Source organism: Rhea pennata, chromosome 10, assembly GCF_028389875.1.
Source record: "Rhea pennata isolate bPtePen1 chromosome 10, bPtePen1.pri, whole genome shotgun sequence".
In the NCBI taxonomy this organism is placed as follows: domain Eukaryota; kingdom Metazoa; phylum Chordata; class Aves; order Rheiformes; family Rheidae; genus Rhea; species Rhea pennata.
In genome coordinates, this window is record NC_084672.1 from 338,443 (window position 1) to 355,072 (window position 16,630).

General features: G+C 45.2%; 1 protein-coding gene across 5 annotated transcripts in view; it reads right to left on the bottom strand.

The window, feature by feature from the left end:
• PPIP5K1 (diphosphoinositol pentakisphosphate kinase 1) overlaps positions 1-16,387 on the bottom strand; it is a 53,159-nt gene extending 36,772 nt beyond the window's left edge. For 2 of the 5 annotated variants that reach the window (XM_062584216.1, XM_062584214.1), the window contains exons 1-14: positions 15,649-15,680; positions 11,075-11,243; positions 10,580-10,754; positions 7,806-8,001; positions 7,608-7,698; positions 6,482-6,567; positions 6,084-6,238; positions 5,018-5,119; positions 4,613-4,774; positions 3,456-3,577; positions 2,903-3,004; positions 1,561-1,647; positions 1,055-1,130; positions 416-525 (exon numbers count right to left, since the gene is read on the bottom strand). In XM_062584216.1, the coding sequence (XP_062440200.1) occupies positions 416-525; positions 1,055-1,130; positions 1,561-1,647; positions 2,903-3,004; positions 3,456-3,577; positions 4,613-4,774; positions 5,018-5,119; positions 6,084-6,238; positions 6,482-6,567; positions 7,608-7,698; positions 7,806-8,001; positions 10,580-10,726 (1,436 nt within the window). In that variant the 5' untranslated portion in view covers positions 10,727-10,754; positions 11,075-11,243; positions 15,649-15,680. Of the gene's footprint in view, positions 1-415; positions 526-1,054; positions 1,131-1,560; positions 1,648-2,902; positions 3,005-3,455; positions 3,578-4,612; positions 4,775-5,017; positions 5,120-6,083; positions 6,239-6,481; positions 6,571-7,607; positions 7,699-7,805; positions 8,002-10,579; positions 10,755-11,074; positions 11,244-15,648; positions 15,681-16,353 lie in introns of those variants that run through there. The other 3 variants (XM_062584215.1, XM_062584213.1, XM_062584217.1) reach the window with 3 other exon arrangements.
• Positions 16,388-16,630: the final 243 nt, after the last annotated feature.

The following is a 16,630-nucleotide window of genomic DNA, read 5'->3' on the forward strand; positions in this document are numbered from 1 at the left end:
TGTGTTTCCCAAGGTGCTTTTTGTTAAACTTCTGGCACCAGAACAACTTAATGTAAAGCCATATTTGTTCCAAATTTATGGAAACACTTCCTATCTGCATGGTCCCCATGGGACTCCAATTCAATTCCTGCAACAAAGTTCAGCTTCATCATGAGTTCTCTAGCTAAAAAGCACACCTGGAACAAGAACTACCACTCATTTTGATGCCAAGGAGAAAAAGTTAGGAGCATGGTATCTTCCTGTATAGCTGCTAAAAGGGGATGCAGGAGTCTGACCTCTGGGGATACAGCTGGCTGAGACATCAACAGCACAGCTTATTTCTACATCACTTCCTTTTCCTGCATCTTCCTTGTTATCCCTTGCTGACTCACAGTCCTGAGACTAACCCATGCTGCCCCAAGACATTAACTCTTACATCTCCAAGACGCTCTTCAGCTGTTCCAGTTTGGATTTCCTCTCCTCAATCTCACAGTCATTCTGTGTTCCCAGTTCCACCACAAGCTGCCGTGCAATGTCCAGCACTTCCTGTTGGAAAGCAGACACTGTCTCAAGTGCCCAGCACATCTAGTTCAGACTCACCACCATACTCTTGCAAGGCTTCCAGAAGGCCCCACACAGCATCAGGACCACATGCACACACATTAAAGACACATTATTTCATAAAACATAGCTTGAACATGACAAACTTTCACATTCCAGTCAGTTTCATACTCACCCTGTATTCCAGTCCTGTTCAGAACTAAACAGAAGCCTCAAACTCCCCCCACTTCACAGCTTGGAGTGTTCTCTCACCAGAGGCAACCACAACAGACAGGCTAGCTGCAGCAAGGCTGTCCCCATTCTACAGTCTTCATCTTAGCCAGGAACAGTCTCCACTATGCTGTCATACTATTATCCTGCTATGTTAACAGTGGGTAGGGAACGACACAAGGAGTGTTTGTGCAATGGACTGTTGTCCCTCTAAGGGTTTCCACCCTCCCAAAGAACTCTCTCGCACCGAGATATGTATTACCTACATCTCCCACACAATAACCCCAGAGAGGGCTGCGCTCACCTGTAGCTGCTCTGGTTTCTTCAGCTTCAACTTCCCTGTCTTGTAGCCATCATATTTCTCAAATAATTCAAAGAACCTGAACAGACAACAAAGAACCCTGATCCAGTTTCTGCTGTTCCAGTGCTACAAGGATGGTCATCCCTATATATGCATTCATGCTCTGTTCTTCAAGGAGAATCAGTAGGCCCAAAGACTCCTTCCTATGCTTCAGAAATCCCCCCAAAACAAGCGTTTTCAGCCTAGTAGGCACTAGCTTCCCTTTGGTGAGGCACTTAACTTTGCAGCACCTACTAAACCTTCACTCTTTCTTCCAGTACTCACACAGGAAGTGCCAGGATCTGTATGGGAAAAGAAGGCTCCTTCAACGGAGCAGAAAGCATTCCCTGAATGGAACCATGGAAAAAACAGTCTCCCATGTACTCAGCCCTTCTGCTCTGCTTGTGGATTCAACAGGTGGGCCCTCCTTGTTTCTTAACAGTGCAGTGTCTTCTTGCCTTGGTTCTTACCGGGGATGTTTAACTTCCATCTTCATCTTCTGCTTTGGAGTTCGATCCCCATGCCGGATGACTGCAATAACACAACGAAGCTCCATCCTGGGGAAAAAAAAACAAATATATCCTTAAGCTCCAGCATTACCACTAGAAAGCAATTTTCACTTCCCTCAGCAAATCCTCCCACCCTAAAACAGGCACCAGTGCTACAGCTGCAAGAGCAGTCAAATTAGCGCATGCAGATGCTATCAGGCTCATGAGCACTACAGCATCATAATATGACATGCAAAAATAAAATCTATAGCAGATTGGAACCAGGCTAGATGGTACAGAATCTATAGATACAGCATTCTGAATTGTATCAAACTCCTTCCAAGAAAGGCACAGTTTAACATGTCCAACTTGTGTAATCCTCATAGCACGACTTGGAAGGACATAGGGAAAAAAAAACAACTTGGTCCTGAAGAATGGTATACAGTCAGGGTCCTGTCTGTGATCAACCAATAACAGCTGTAAGTAGAGATATTCCACAGCAATCACCCATTGCAGGAATCAGTACTTAGGCTGGCTCATTTCAGAAGGGCTGTATGACTTTGTTTTTTTCAGATGTTAAAATATCCATCTATATTTCTTAGAAGATCCCAGACAAATGGAGGTTGATTCTGTCAGTTTCACTGTCACAAGATATAACAGAAGCCAGAAGCCCCATGAGTGTGCAGAGTTTGCATTTGCCAATTTTATCCAAATGATCCTATGTTACAGGAAAGATAAACGTATGCTCCCTGTTTATCTCTTCTGTAGCACCTGTTTCCCCCCCCCCCCAACTTCATGTAAGCATTATCAGGAGCACAGAGAAATCTTTGTCTTCATCTTTTAGGCTTCTGTGGTGGAAGGCTAGTATGGCCAACAGTATCAGATGAGAACCTTGCAAGTGTATGTACAATGTGAATACTTCAGCTAATAGTTTTCCACCCATTTCACTGGCAGCTTAAAACCCATTTGCTCTGAGCAGCTACCTATCAAACAGTGGTGCCTATGAGCCAGGCAGAGTAATTCCTTAATCCCTTCCCTTTGATGATTGAAAATTGAGGCCTCCTGAAAGCCACGAGCAATTTCTGTAATTCTTTCAAAGAACACTCCTCTGCATTCATCACTTCTACAACTCATTTATCAACTATTGCCCATTTCCTGAGCTCACCTGAGCCCTTCCATAAACATCTGTATTCAGCATCTCAACCAACACAGATGCTGGAGAGAGCAGTGCTTCTGGGTGATGTATGTCTCTTGGACACAGTTTGCACTTTGTGCCTTAGGCAGCCATTAAAGGGATCCTTTTGAGAAGCCTGCAAGTACTCACATGGTGCCGGAAGTTGTGGGAACAATTGGAATATCTTCTGCCTCCGTTGGTATGGACCAGGGAATATGAAACTGGGGAGCCAATTCACGCATGATTATGTTTCTGAAATAAATCAAAACACAGTTCACGTGAAATGCCGTTCTCTCAGTTCTCTTTCTCCTCCCCTGAAGTCCAGGTGAAAGGTTGGGGAGAGTCAAAGACAGCTTCGCCTCACCTTCCTTGCAGAGGCATCTAACACATTATGGGCTAGTTAGGGCATTCAAAAGAGACAGGTACTCACATTACCAACACCATAGCTGGGCTTAGCATCCAATAATGTCCTAGAAGACACACCTGTCTCTAGACAAAGACAGCTAACCCCAGTGCAGGCAGAAACTGCAGGGGCTAAGAATAATAAGCCCCTTCCTCCCAAAGCCAGGCTTTCCTCTGCTGAACAAGAGTCCCCATCTTAACCAGGTGCAGACTTCTCCAACATATACTGATCAGGACTCCAAATTCACTATGCTTTGCTACAGATTCCTTTACCCACCACCAAAACTTGGATTTTACATACCCAAGGATTTTGGCACAGTCATCATAGTACTTCATAGAGTTCTTCACAAAACTGAAGCCATTCACATCACAAACGAACGAGTGGCCATTTGCTCGCAGCAGGTCAAACCCACATACAGTTTGCTGCATGAGGAAACAGAGGACAGGATTCATAGGCATACATGAAGAAGCAGGGCAAGCGGGACAGCAGATGTCTAAGTCAAGCAGGGCTGAGAGGGCACTCTCACACAGACCCAGTCAGCATACACTGGCCAGTTCAGCTCTGCTGGTGTCTTCAAAGACACAGCTGCCGCAGTAGTCTTCTATTTCATGCCTGTCTCATCAGTCTTGAAGCAATTAGCAGTAACAGGCCCTTTAGAGGAATCTTTATACCTTCACAGCTCTATCAAGGACCCAATCCATGAACTCCTGTATTAAGCAAGTTACTGCCACTTCAAAGAGCAGTAAGGGTATAAGAAAGCAGCTCCTACCTCTCTTCCCTCTAAATTCACCTGTCATGAATCAGATTGCAGAAGCAGAAAAAATAAGCAATGCATGCACAGACATCCACCAATGCATGGAAAAAGTTATAAAGCAGAATAAACCCACAGCTGTACCAGAACAACTACATGAGATGCAGATTGCAGCAGGGCCAGCAACAAGTAGCCGAGTGCTGTTTCTGCTGACATTGTTGATGATGCAGAACAGGTCCTGTGACTGTACCTAGACTTACATGCACATTCATCTCACATACCTGTGAGTAAAACACAATTGCACACCAAAGCCAGGTCACGAAGGGAATGAAAAAGGCCAAGGAAAAGACAAGCAGGCTATCTGGGCAAACATGAAACAGCAAAGGAGGGATCAGTGCAGATCAGATGGACAGCAGTATGCTTAGAACCTGATATCAAATGCTAAGATGCAAGCTGGGCACCAGCCACCTGCCAGCACAGAAGGCATCTGCTGTAGGCCTTCTAGCCTTCCCAGTCATCTTTGACCAGCAAAGTGCCAGAGCCAGCAGGACCAACTGCACCCAGCTGGCAAAGAGAGTTGGCACAAGGCATGGCACACAGTCACATCAGAGGTACGTAATGGCAATGTGCTCAAACTAATACCAGTATTCAAGTCAGGAAGTAGACATTCCAGAGAGAGAATGCATAGGAGAGAAAACACACAAACCTTAAAGGCTACGCAGACTTTCCTGGCAACTAGCTTCTCCATGGCAGTCAGCATGACTGGATAACGGATTTCTTTCCCTTCACTGTCCCGTTCAACCTTCCCATCTAAAGCAGGGGATTTGCGAGCCTCCGCATGGGCATAGTCTGGCCCAACAGTGTACACCTGAGAAGAGAAATAGTTACACCTGACATAGAAATATCTCCTGGAGGCTGCAGTTAGTTTATTGCAGACACACATGAAAAAAAGATTAGATGCTCTCATACATTCTTCTTGTTAGGGTCTGCAGAATACTAGCTCCTCACTTAGTGATCCAAGCTGCACAATCAGCACCTCACAGGTTAAACAGACACTCCAGAATGTGCTAAGTAGGACTGCCCAAACTTCAGCTACACAGGTATTCCTTACCTTTACATCAGTGCCATCTGTAGGCATGAATTCTTCATAAATGTATGAGCCTGTCTTCCTTACACTGCTTTCTGGGGAGTACACACTACTCCGGCTGCCAATCTGAAAGCACAGAATAAAAACCTTAGGACCTCAGCGTAGACTATAGGAAGAACAAAACAGCATAAATTTCATCCCATACTTAAAGAATTAGATGAACATCTCTCAGAACTCCCAGCTATTACAGTACAAAAATTCCTGGAGGACAGAAGAGACTCCAAAATGCTACATCATTTTCCAGGCTTTAAAGAGGAAAAAGTTATCATAGACCACCAGGTTGACTCCAATCACTGGAAGAATATGAAACAAAAACAGTGGATAAAGACATAAAAGGTAAGGAGCCTAGCTAATAAACAAATTATAGTAAGTTATGACCAACCACAGTTATTTCAATTTAACTTTTTTTTAGCACAGTGCAACAGATCTTACAGACAGGAGTTAATGCAGTTTTTATTTTATTTTGACTTTGGATACATTCTCAAGTGATATGCCTATATATAAAAGTTAAGCAAATGATCATTTTAGGATTACTAATAGCAGATGCATAAGTAGTTGGAAAATCATATTCCATAGATATTAATGATTCACTGGTAAAGCAGAGGAAGTAAGGGCAGACACAGATTTCACGTGGAATCTAGAAATAAATACTGCATTTATAAGCTACACCAAGCTGAGAAGGACAGTAAGCATGCTAGAAGACAAGAACAGAAGTAAAAAAAAAATCTTTATAAACTGAAGTAGTGATCTGGAAAAGACAGTATACAGTTCAATAGGGACACAGTTCTTAAGGACTGCTAAACAGAACACAGGTGAAACACAGGATAACAAAAGTGTAGTCAGTACTAGCATTAGAATATGTGTTTCTGCAATTCCCAGCTAGATGGGATTTAACTAAGTTTTACAAAGGTATAGACTACCCTAAAATAAGACTTTCCTTCTCCCTTCCCCAAAACTCCTTCCTGAAGTTATACAGGTCTCAGACCCATGGATCTCTTGGTCCCAAGAGCAAAGCTGGAGCCCTCCTCACCTTCCGAAAGAGCCGCTGGCTGCCTCCACCTGCTGAGGTTGGATAGTAAATATACACGTTATGGTCTTCAGCACTGACTGGCTTCTCTACAAATGGCTTTGGGAAAACAGCTCCGTTTACCTCCACGTGGTCCTCTCCTTCCACTAAGTTGCATTCTGAAGACAAAGCACAGCAGCAGTACATTAGGTAAGGGGGCAAACAGCCCTACTGCAGAGCTGACCCCCTTAGGTCCTGGCTAGTCTGCCAACTTCAGCATTTTAGCCTTCGACCAGTGTCCAAGTCAGTTGACAAACTTAGGAATCAGGCCTGTTCAAGCTCATTATCAGTGCCGGTCTCTGCAGAATATCTTAAATGGTACAGTATGCAAAAATGTCTCTCAGCAGAGCCTGGACACCTACCTTCTGGTCTATCAGGGTCTCGATTGAGCACAGCATAGCGGGGCAAGTCTATTCCTTCTTCTTGAAGAATTCGATATACTTCCCGTCTGCAGAGGACAAAAACAGTGAGGATCAACAGAAGGGTCTGGAAGGTCCTCAGTACATACCAAGAGAAAGGCTTCATTTTCACTGACAAAAAACGAAGTCAAATGAACACAAGAAAGTCTCAAAACTGCAAATACTTTCAGTATGTGTTCTCCAGATGAGACTCACAAGCTACAGGGCATACCTCAGCCCTACTCCTTATGGAAGCATCCCAGAGCAGACCTCTGCTGGGCCTAAATGGGGACACCCATTTGCTAGCACCTGCCCAATCAACAGCAACATACCCAGCAGATGTCAGCTATCCAGATGTGCCCCCTCAAGGGGTGCTGTCACATTCAGTTGCCCATCACCCATGCCTTACTTTACACCTGACGTCAAAGGGGAAGCTGCATTTCTCTCACTACAGTGTCTATCAACACCCGCAGGAATGCTGCCTACAGCCCAAAGACACATGTGAAGTCTGGTGTCTGGTATTAGCGCTACTCACATGCGGTCAAAGTACTCTGACTATATGAACTGAAGTACATGACTGAAAGTTAGCATTTGACTTCCTGACTGACTTAATCCATCAACTTAACTTAACCAAGAGCTGACTGAAAAGCCTCTTGAAGTGTCTGACCAATATATCCTCTTCAAGGGAGGGGTATACGCCCTCCAATATTCCCTCCTTAGCCTGGCTTTGCTGCTCTCAATTTCTTCCCCAGAGTCTCATCCCACTACTTGGCTCTTTTCCTCAGAGACCAGTCTTTGTCTTAGTCATGCCAGTCTCATCCTGTGAGATCACATCCTCTTAACTCACTCAGTTTTGCCTTACAGTCCATTTGCATAAGAAGATAAAATATGCCATGTCTCAGTGGTTTCACCCTGAAACCTAGTTCCCTCATGTTAGGGGGAACAACCCCTAGAAGCCATTTTGCCAAAGCATCTTTCCCCCAGCCCACTACTTGTTTGCTTACAGCCAGGAAGATGAAGCTTGCACAACATGCTGAAAAGGGGAATCAGCTGAAGAGGGAGGAGGCTTCAGAGGATCCCAAACACCTACCTGTCCTGGATGTAATACTGCATATCAAGGTCATTAATCAAAAACGGCCTGCACAGCTTGGCATAAGCAACTGCTTTATCCAGTGGGAATCCTGAAATGCAGGGTGGCAGGGGTGGGGAGCGAAAAAAGAAAAAGATGAAAGAAAACTCCCTTGCTCAGATCTCAGATAGGATAAGGCCTGCCACACAGATTTTTTACCTTTGGAGTGGAAGGAGATAAGGCAGTCACAAGAGGGCCAGTTCTCTACTGGTTCATTCAGAATAACATCTTCCCCCATAATCACCACTGTGATATACTCAAACTTGCACAGACGCTCCAGAATCTGCGTCATGGGCTTTGACTTGGACTTTTTGGTCATGGCACATATTCCAACCACAATCTGCCGTTCAGGTGGCTAAGGGAAGACACGTGGTAGTTTAGTACAGGGTCAGCTACTTTACTGAATTCAAACTACAACAGCATAGAAATACAGCACCTTGGAATAAATGAAGGATTTTCTTCGAACTACATCCACTCCCAGATCTTGCTAGACTCAAATCTATGTACACTTCCAGCTCCCACTAGATTTCACTTGTAGATGTCACAGAGAAACATTCCAAAACAGCTGCTTCTTTGCCAGGTAATATGCATGTCTTCCTCTTTCTAGACACTAATGCTAAGGTCAGAAAGAAGTATCTGGCACTTGAACAAGCAGCAGGATCTGGAATCCTGTACAAAAACTGTTGATATAGTTAGGAGGACTCCAAAAAGAGCCACAAATGCTGTATAGTAAAAGACTCCAGGAGCTCAGCCTGTTTCTCTTATGTGAGAGAAAAGAAATGAGAAGTGACAGCATTAGCTATGAGTAGAAGAGAAATAGTTCAGAAGACTTTCCCATCTACCTGACAAAGGTACAGCAAGATCTAGTGGAAAGAAGTCTAATAAGTATAATTAGAGAAAAGACATGCATTTTTAAAAACACTGATAACAGTAGCTGAGAAACAGGTTAAGGTCTGTTAGGACTTTCCATCACTGACTTTTTAAACTCAGATTGGGTGTATTCAACAGAAATTCTGGCCCAGGCAAGATTAAATTCAGTAAGGTCATCTAAAGTGATACATGCAGGATTGCAAATACACAAGACACAACGGTGGCTTCAAGACACAGAATGGTGGCTTCAAGCCATAAACTGAGACCTCTGGAATTACTGCAGCAACTCCCAAAGCCAAGGGTTCAGATTTCACAGCAAAGAGTATCTACGAAATCCAAGGGCTTCCAATTCCTTCGCCCTATCTGCTATGTAGCTCTTCATCCAGCATCAAGGTATGTAACAGTGTATTTTTGAAGGGAGCCCCTATGGGTTCCTAGGTCAATAACAAAACTGCAAGGGAGACTTAAAGAGTACAGCGGCAATGCGAACAGCAGCTGCACTGGCATATGGTCCCAGCATCTCACACAACCAGGAGCAAAGCAGCATCCCAAGTCCCTTGTGCAGAACACAGCACACAGCAAAACAGCAGATTTCAGTCTTGGCTCCATATTTCCACCCTATACTTTTCCTGCTTTTGCTGTTCCTTAATTCCACTTCATTAAGCTAGACTGATCAGCAGAGACCATTGGACTCTTGTTTCCAATCTGACATCTCTTTGAAAAATAGTCGCCTCTTTCTCTTACAAGTCACAACTTATAGGGAAAGAACTGAGCTGAAGAGAAAGGAAAAAAGATTAAAAAAAAGAAAAAACAGTCTCAACTACCTCAAAATACAAACACTGGCCACTCCAATCACTGGCGCATCAATATGATATCACTGAATTCTTCCTAAAGGTAAATTCCCATGGGCTGCTGATATAGTTCATCCTTAACACATTTTCTGTCTGGAATTCTGTATTGGAACAGGCAGCAGATCACCATGCAACACTGTAGAGCTTCCACATCGGGAAAAAGCAGCTCCTCTTACCCAGAAGAAATGTTACTTCTAACATGCTAAAAGCACCAAACAGAGCTTCTCTGGGATGGACAGATGATTTTCTCAGGAGCAAAGTGTCGCACATTCCACCCCACTCTGGAATAATTTGCTCAACCCATTCCAAAAACAAACAAACAAACAAAAACACACCACCACTTCCTAACTTAAAACAATAAGCTCTAGTCAAATCAACAGAGCAAAAGATCAGTTTCTTTACTTCACTGCAGTGCCCTTGCCAGTAGGTCTTGCAGAGACAAGTCCCACCTATTCACTGTTTGCTCTGCATTATCTTTAGAGAGCTACTTTGCCATCCTGAAAGAGGAGGTCAGTATATACTGCCTACTACATTTTCTGTTTATGCTGCAGGACAGAATTGTATTGGCCCTCAGAGGCTGCATCATATACCAAATAAAATGGACAGGAAAACAGTAGATTAAAATTCTGCAAGGCCACTACATACTATCCTAAAGTTATGTCAGTGCAGTTTAGCATGAGTCACAGTCCATTCAGATCACTAAGCAGCAAGAAAACTTCAGTTAACAGAAGGATCTCTGAACAAATGCCCCTAACAAGTGCCATTGTGGGAAACCAGGAGTGGGCTGAATAAGGGCCAATAGCAGTCGGAAGCTGGAGATGATTCTCCTTTCTGCATTCTGCTCCTGCAGATTATAGAAAAGAAGAACTGCTTCAAATCTGCAGACACTTCTTTATTCACAATTCCCAGAGTTTTCCTCAAAATCTTCTCTAGTAAAATAGATTCATAAGAGATTTAGGCCTAAATTGCCAGGACAAAGTTGTCTACTATTGTACCTGAAAGACCTGCAAAGCAAAACGGCTAAGATATACCGGACTATGAGAGACTAAGTCTGACAGTATGATACTGTAGTGCATCCCATCAAGGATGAAACAGCCCTTCCACATGGCTATGCCATGTAGCCTAGTGCCTCCACAGTAACCACTCAAAATCTTGCTGAGACCCAGAAACTCTGCAAAGATGCTCCAAAGCAGAATGCCAGGATCTCCTTACCGATTCCTCCTCCTCATCATCTTCAAAGAAATCGATTTCATCTGTCTTCATGTTTGATCCGAGGAAGTCCGTCTCATCGTCCCTGGCACCAACAACAAACCTGGGAGTGGAGTTTTCTCCCTCAGTGGAAGTCGTCAGGGACGACATTGTAGCCTCGGTGGCCGACCATCCCGCTCTGGAATCATAATATACAAAAATAGGTAAGAATGATCTTCTGACCAGAGCAAGCCAGGGGCAGGTCAGGGACTGATGTGGTGTGAATGAACCCAGGGACAGGCTGCCCAGCACAAAAGGAGAGAATCAAGTTGAGAGGAAGAAAGCCTTTGGGCAAAGGTGGAGCCGGAGCCAGTGATACAGGAAGAGACTCTCAGAGACAGGCCAGGGTAGAGGATCCAGAACCATTTTACATGGGCAGCCCCACTGCGCAATTAACATATTTGCGGCAAGTGGGAAAGGGACAGTGTCACTACTAGCATTGAAATATTTAAACCTTACAATGATGCATGCTCCAGTCCGTTGTCTAAATCATTGACTAGGACAATGGATACACTTGTGGCTTCATACACCCAAAGACTTCAACTGTGACTCCAGAAGTTTGGTTGAAGCTTAGGAGAACAAAGGTGAATTTCCAATCCCAATTTTCATTCCCTTAGCTCAAGACGACCTACAATAACAAAAAGGTTAATCTGAGAGGTATGCGAGTTTGGTGGAGGAAGGAAAAGGAAGAAGTGACAACTCTTAGATAAGGAAAGAAGACACAGAGTAAGCAACAGCAGTAGTTTGGGCTGCAGATCAAGGCCTTGAGTTCGCAAGCTAGCAGTAGTTTGGGCTGTAGATCAAGGCCTCGAGTTTGCAAGCTAGTTCTGATTTCCTGTGTGACCACATACACTGATTATCAAGATACAAGCTATGCTATATAAATATACATACACACACACACACACACACACACCAGGAAAGGAGTGCATCTTGCACTATCATCTATGTAGTAGCACACTGTGCTGCACAAGTGACACTTTGAATACACAGTATGTATGGCCTGTTTGCATCAAGGATACAGCTGTTCACCTCTGCCAAAAGCTGCACGTACGTAAGTGTCGAGCAGTTGTCATTTATATTATTTTCCATGACCATAAAACAGTGAAAAGCATTCTACTTATACAAATACATGCAATGTTGAGAAGAGGACTTTGTAAACACATTGTGTTATTAAGCACTTGCTAAGAGTGGACACTGCTTCTCATGCTCTTAAATGATCTCCAGCATTACTCAGACTGACAGCTACTGCATTTCCTATTCTTCAGAAGCACACTACCCCTTACAGCCAGTATACCCCAGGACACTGTTCTGCCACTTACAACTCCATCAGTTTGCCATCATCTCTGCCAGCTCTTCACAAGCAGAGAAAACTATTTAAATGAAATTTGCCTGCTGCCACCACAGTTTCACAGTAGATGAGAACCCCTTCATAGAGAACAAGAGAGGGAGACTGACTTAATTTATTTGAGCAGAATGGTAACAAGCAAAAGAATCAAACACACAGACAGCAATCCAACTGGTTGTGAAACCCCTTTGGAAATAAGTGTAAAAACAAAGTATGTCTCCACGCAGAAAGGCTGTGCATATTCTCAGAAAGGACAGATGATTTAACGGGTAAGTGCTCAGAGAGATCACTGAAGCAGAAATGCACCAGACAACAGCCCTAAAGCCACACATAGAGATGGCACATCTGTAAGTTAACATACCAGATCTATTGGGGTAGCCCACACCAACACAACAGAAACCAGAGAGATGACACATCAAGACCAAACTTTGCTTCTACCATATCAAGGATGATCTCCTCAGCATTACTGCTAGCTCACTCCAACATTCTGCTTGCACACAAAGCCAAGTCCTAGGTGCTCCCATATGCACATTAAGACACAGTGCTTATTCAAAACAGAAGAGTGTCTAAATTAACAAGGGTCAAAGCTGTAGTTTACCATCAGTACCATCTACTGGTGCTGGCAACAGTGCTGGTAAATCAGGCTGTACAGGCAGTTTTCACCGTGTGCCTCTCAGTCCTACTGATACAACACAAGGACAAGAGTAGGCTTCCCAAATTATTTAGGAACTATCTTCATTCCTGGACTCCGCTGCCTCAGCATGTTAGCACAGAATGAGACCTCAGCATGAAGTCATCAGCCCTCAAGCTGACAGTGTACTTGAAATAAACCATGCAAGAGGAGGAGGGTTGTTCTCTCCAGGGTCCCTCCCTTCATCTCCCTCCTTGAACAATAAATCAGGCAGCAGAAAAACCTTTTGCCCTAAGAACTAAGAAAGCAACAGGTTCTCTACATTCCTGCTTCTCTTCCAGAAAAAAAAAGCCTCTACTTTGCTCTGTAGCTATTCCCATAGGTCACAATACATCATACTAAAAAGCTAGAGTCTCACAGAAGTATCAGTAATCCCATTGGTGTCGACAGTGAAAGCCTTGTTATCTCACAGATGGTTTCTGGTGTGGGGAAGGGGTAGCAGGATAACTAAAATCTTTTTCAGCTTCCTGTTCAAACTAGATCTTTTTTCTGGATTTCTATAAAGCCAGTACACAGTTTCTTGATACTGTTATCAACAGGCATAATTAAGGCACCTAAAATTCAAACAGACCATGACCCTTAAAGGGAAGTAGACAATGGAGCACTATTTTGGTTGGTATCAAATGCTAGTAACATCAGGTTTTGCAGCCATGCCTGAATTAGATGTAGTGCAAGGTTATCATAGAGCTTATTTTGCCAGAAGTGTGGCAAATTCTCACAGGATAGTACCAGCAGAGTTCCTGCATAGTGCTCAGCCCACACCTTCACTGCTACTTCTTTTATCCAAACCTAGAGCTCTGTGAAATGAGCTGAAAGTAGTCATGTTTGCTTCTCAAATACATATGCTGATGAACACATGGTTCCACATCTTTTTCATTCATTCAGACCAGTTCCCATGGGCCAGGAGTGCTGCAGGTCTCTAACCTTTCACAAACCATAGTGGGAAAATTAAGTGTTAAGTAAATACTGCTGGTTGAATTTGCTGAGAGGGTTAAAAACATTATCGCAGCCCCCACCCCCAACACACACACACACAAAAAAAAAACAACCAACGAACACACATAAAAACCTCAGTTAAACAAGATTACAGCTTTGAGTATAGACTCTTCTGTCTTCCTAATCCCATCACAAATACATGAGGAAATGTACACCAGCTGCTTACAACTACAGATATTCTTGCACTGCCTCCCAACAAGGGCACGTAAGATCTGCTACACAATCATACCAAAAGTAATTAACTAATGGCAATCATTAGCTGCTGACACATAATCTGAAATTGAGATGTAAACCTTGTCCTAAGAGTTCAGGGACTAATTCTTCAGCTCTCTAGACTGCCCTGTATTAGGAACAAGAAATGAGGCCATAAAATGTTTTCAGGTTCCCCAGCAGATAACTCTGGTGCTGTTTAGCTAAGGGTGTTCACAGATTAAGATATTTATTCTTTGTGCCCCACTTTGAAATACCAAAAACTTAGAAGCGAAGAATTTTGCACACCATGTGGCATTGACTATTGAAAGTTCTTTTGATTTTATTAATGAAGCCTGTTACAGGTGCAGCTGCATGATTTGAAAGTGCAATCCCTACTGTGGAGGGCTGAAGGACAAGAGCTGCCTTTGCTTGTGGCATGCAGCAACCAAACAAGCCTGGCCACATCGCTAGCAGCAGCCCCTGTAAGAGGTAGGTAGACAAGGCAGATCTAGGTCTGGACACTAGGCTTGTGCATTCCAGGGAATCTAGGGGAAGCGTTTGACCAGAGGTCAGAAGAGCACAGGACACCACTGCATGCAAACAGGTGGCAAAGATAAATTAGTTTATAGAACCTCAGCCTGATTTAAGTCAGTTCAAATATCTGCAACACTGCAATCTTTATGAATATGCACAGTTGGTATTTTAGAAAATACTAATGTTGGTCTTGTTGAACTCTATAAAACTGCATTAAAACACACTGAAAGCTTGGGCTTCAGTGAAGTAACTTTGCCTAAAGAGTTAATCCCTTGTCATAAGGGCTTTGTATTAAAGGTTAATTACACACTTAAATGCAAAAAGTGATGTACTCTTGTCAAAAAGTAAGTGGCATAAACTCTTAATTGCTTCAAAACTATTGCAGAGTTAATTATTAAAAGCTATTTGGACTTAGTGTATTAGAACAAGCTTGCCATGTTCTATTTGTGTAGTTCAGTGTGTTCAAAACCAGAATACCGAAGCTGCAATTCTAAAAGTACAATTCTGTCTGAGAGGCATTTTCAGAAATTCCAAAACCATCAGCAACTTCAAACACAGAATACACTAGTGGTTAAAACATCTCATACTTCCTGATTAGGAGGAGTTCTTTCCACTAGAAAGTGCTGCTGTTTGCAAATTTAGTAAAAACTCTTGGCTTATAACTTCTACCTCTGAGCAAGTGTCATGTTGCTCACATAGCAAGTATAGGAGACCCAATCTTGTCTTTTTCATAGGATCATTTGTTAAATGTGAAACTTTACAGCAGCAAGTTTTTTCTGAGATTACAATTGTAAATAAAAAAATTACTAATGAACTGAAGCATAAAATAATTCTCCCATTTTTTTAAAGGGAAATAATAAAGGCATGCATATTTAAGCTTGTTTCTAATTTAAGGAGGATTAATATGTTGGCTAGTTTTGTTTTATAAGCACACAAACTGCAGCCTGTACTTTTAACCCATCCTTTCAGACCACAGCACTGATAATTACTCTGTACACTGGTTATTCATATACATATACCCTTTCCTCACACATCAAATGAGGTACAGACAGTAACAATTCAGCTCTTTCACATTTCACAGAAGACTTCTATGAAGGAGACTCAAGGCTGTCTAGGAGCATATCAGCAGGAAAATAAGTGTCACAGAGTAAGCTAGCGAGTTCATTCATCGTACATAAACTCCTCTGTAAGAGCTGTTCAGCCGAGTGCTTCCCCCCATCAGCCCCATGAGAAACAGACAGTAGTAACCACCTTGCACGATGTGAAAGTTACCTTGGGTTTACACCAAGGCAGGAGTGTTTACACTGACGTTCAATACGGAGAAGTAAATCCAGAACAGTAAATTCAAATACTGACTCTTTCCAGTGCCAGTTTTGCACGAGACTGCATCCGCGTAGCTAGAACACAGGCACACAGGCAGGTCAATCCAGAGCAAGTCCACCCGGTGCCACCCTCCGCGCCCGGGCGGGAGAAGCGCACGGCTGGCAGGAGCGGCGCGGCGCGGCCTCTCCCCGCGCCGCCCCAAGGGCCGGCCCAGCGCGGCCGGGGCACGGCGGCGCTCCGCGAGACGCCGCGGCCCGAGCAGCGGCTGCCGCCCCGGCCAGGCCGCAGCGGGGGAGCCCGGGCGCCACCGGGCCGCGAGAGCCACCGGGCCCCGCCGCAGGTCCGAGGCACCCCCGCGCCCCGCAGCGACGCGGCGCATGGAGCAGCCGGCCCGGGCGACCCCGCGGCGGCCGGGCGCGGCGGGATCCGCGCCGTGGAGCCGGGGCGCCTGCCGCGCCGGGCCCAGCAGCGGCACCGCCACCGCCGCGCCCACTCCGGCCCGGCCAGCTGGGCCCGAACCCCCAGCCCCAGCCCCAGCCCCCGCCCCCGCCCCGAGGCCCCGGACCCCGCGGCGCACCGGGGCCGCCACCGCGCCCCGCCGACCGGCGGCAGCAGGGGGCGCCCCGCCGGGGGCCGCCATTTCCGCTCGCTCACCTGCGGCCGCCAACCTCGCCCTGCGCGGTCGTCACCGCCGCCGACCAGTCACGACCCGCTCGCCGTCACCGCCAGCCAATCGGCAGCGGAGGGGCAGGGCCGCCGGTGTGAGGGCGGCCCCTGGCGGCGACGCGGGGCGCTGCTGCGCGCACGTGGAGCGCGGGCCGGCCCGGGCCCCGGCGGCGCCCGCGGCCCCGCGCGTCGCCCTGGCAACGGCCGCGCGTCGCCGTGGTAACAGCCCGCGCCCCGGCGGCGGCTCTGCGCTGCCGCGGTGCCG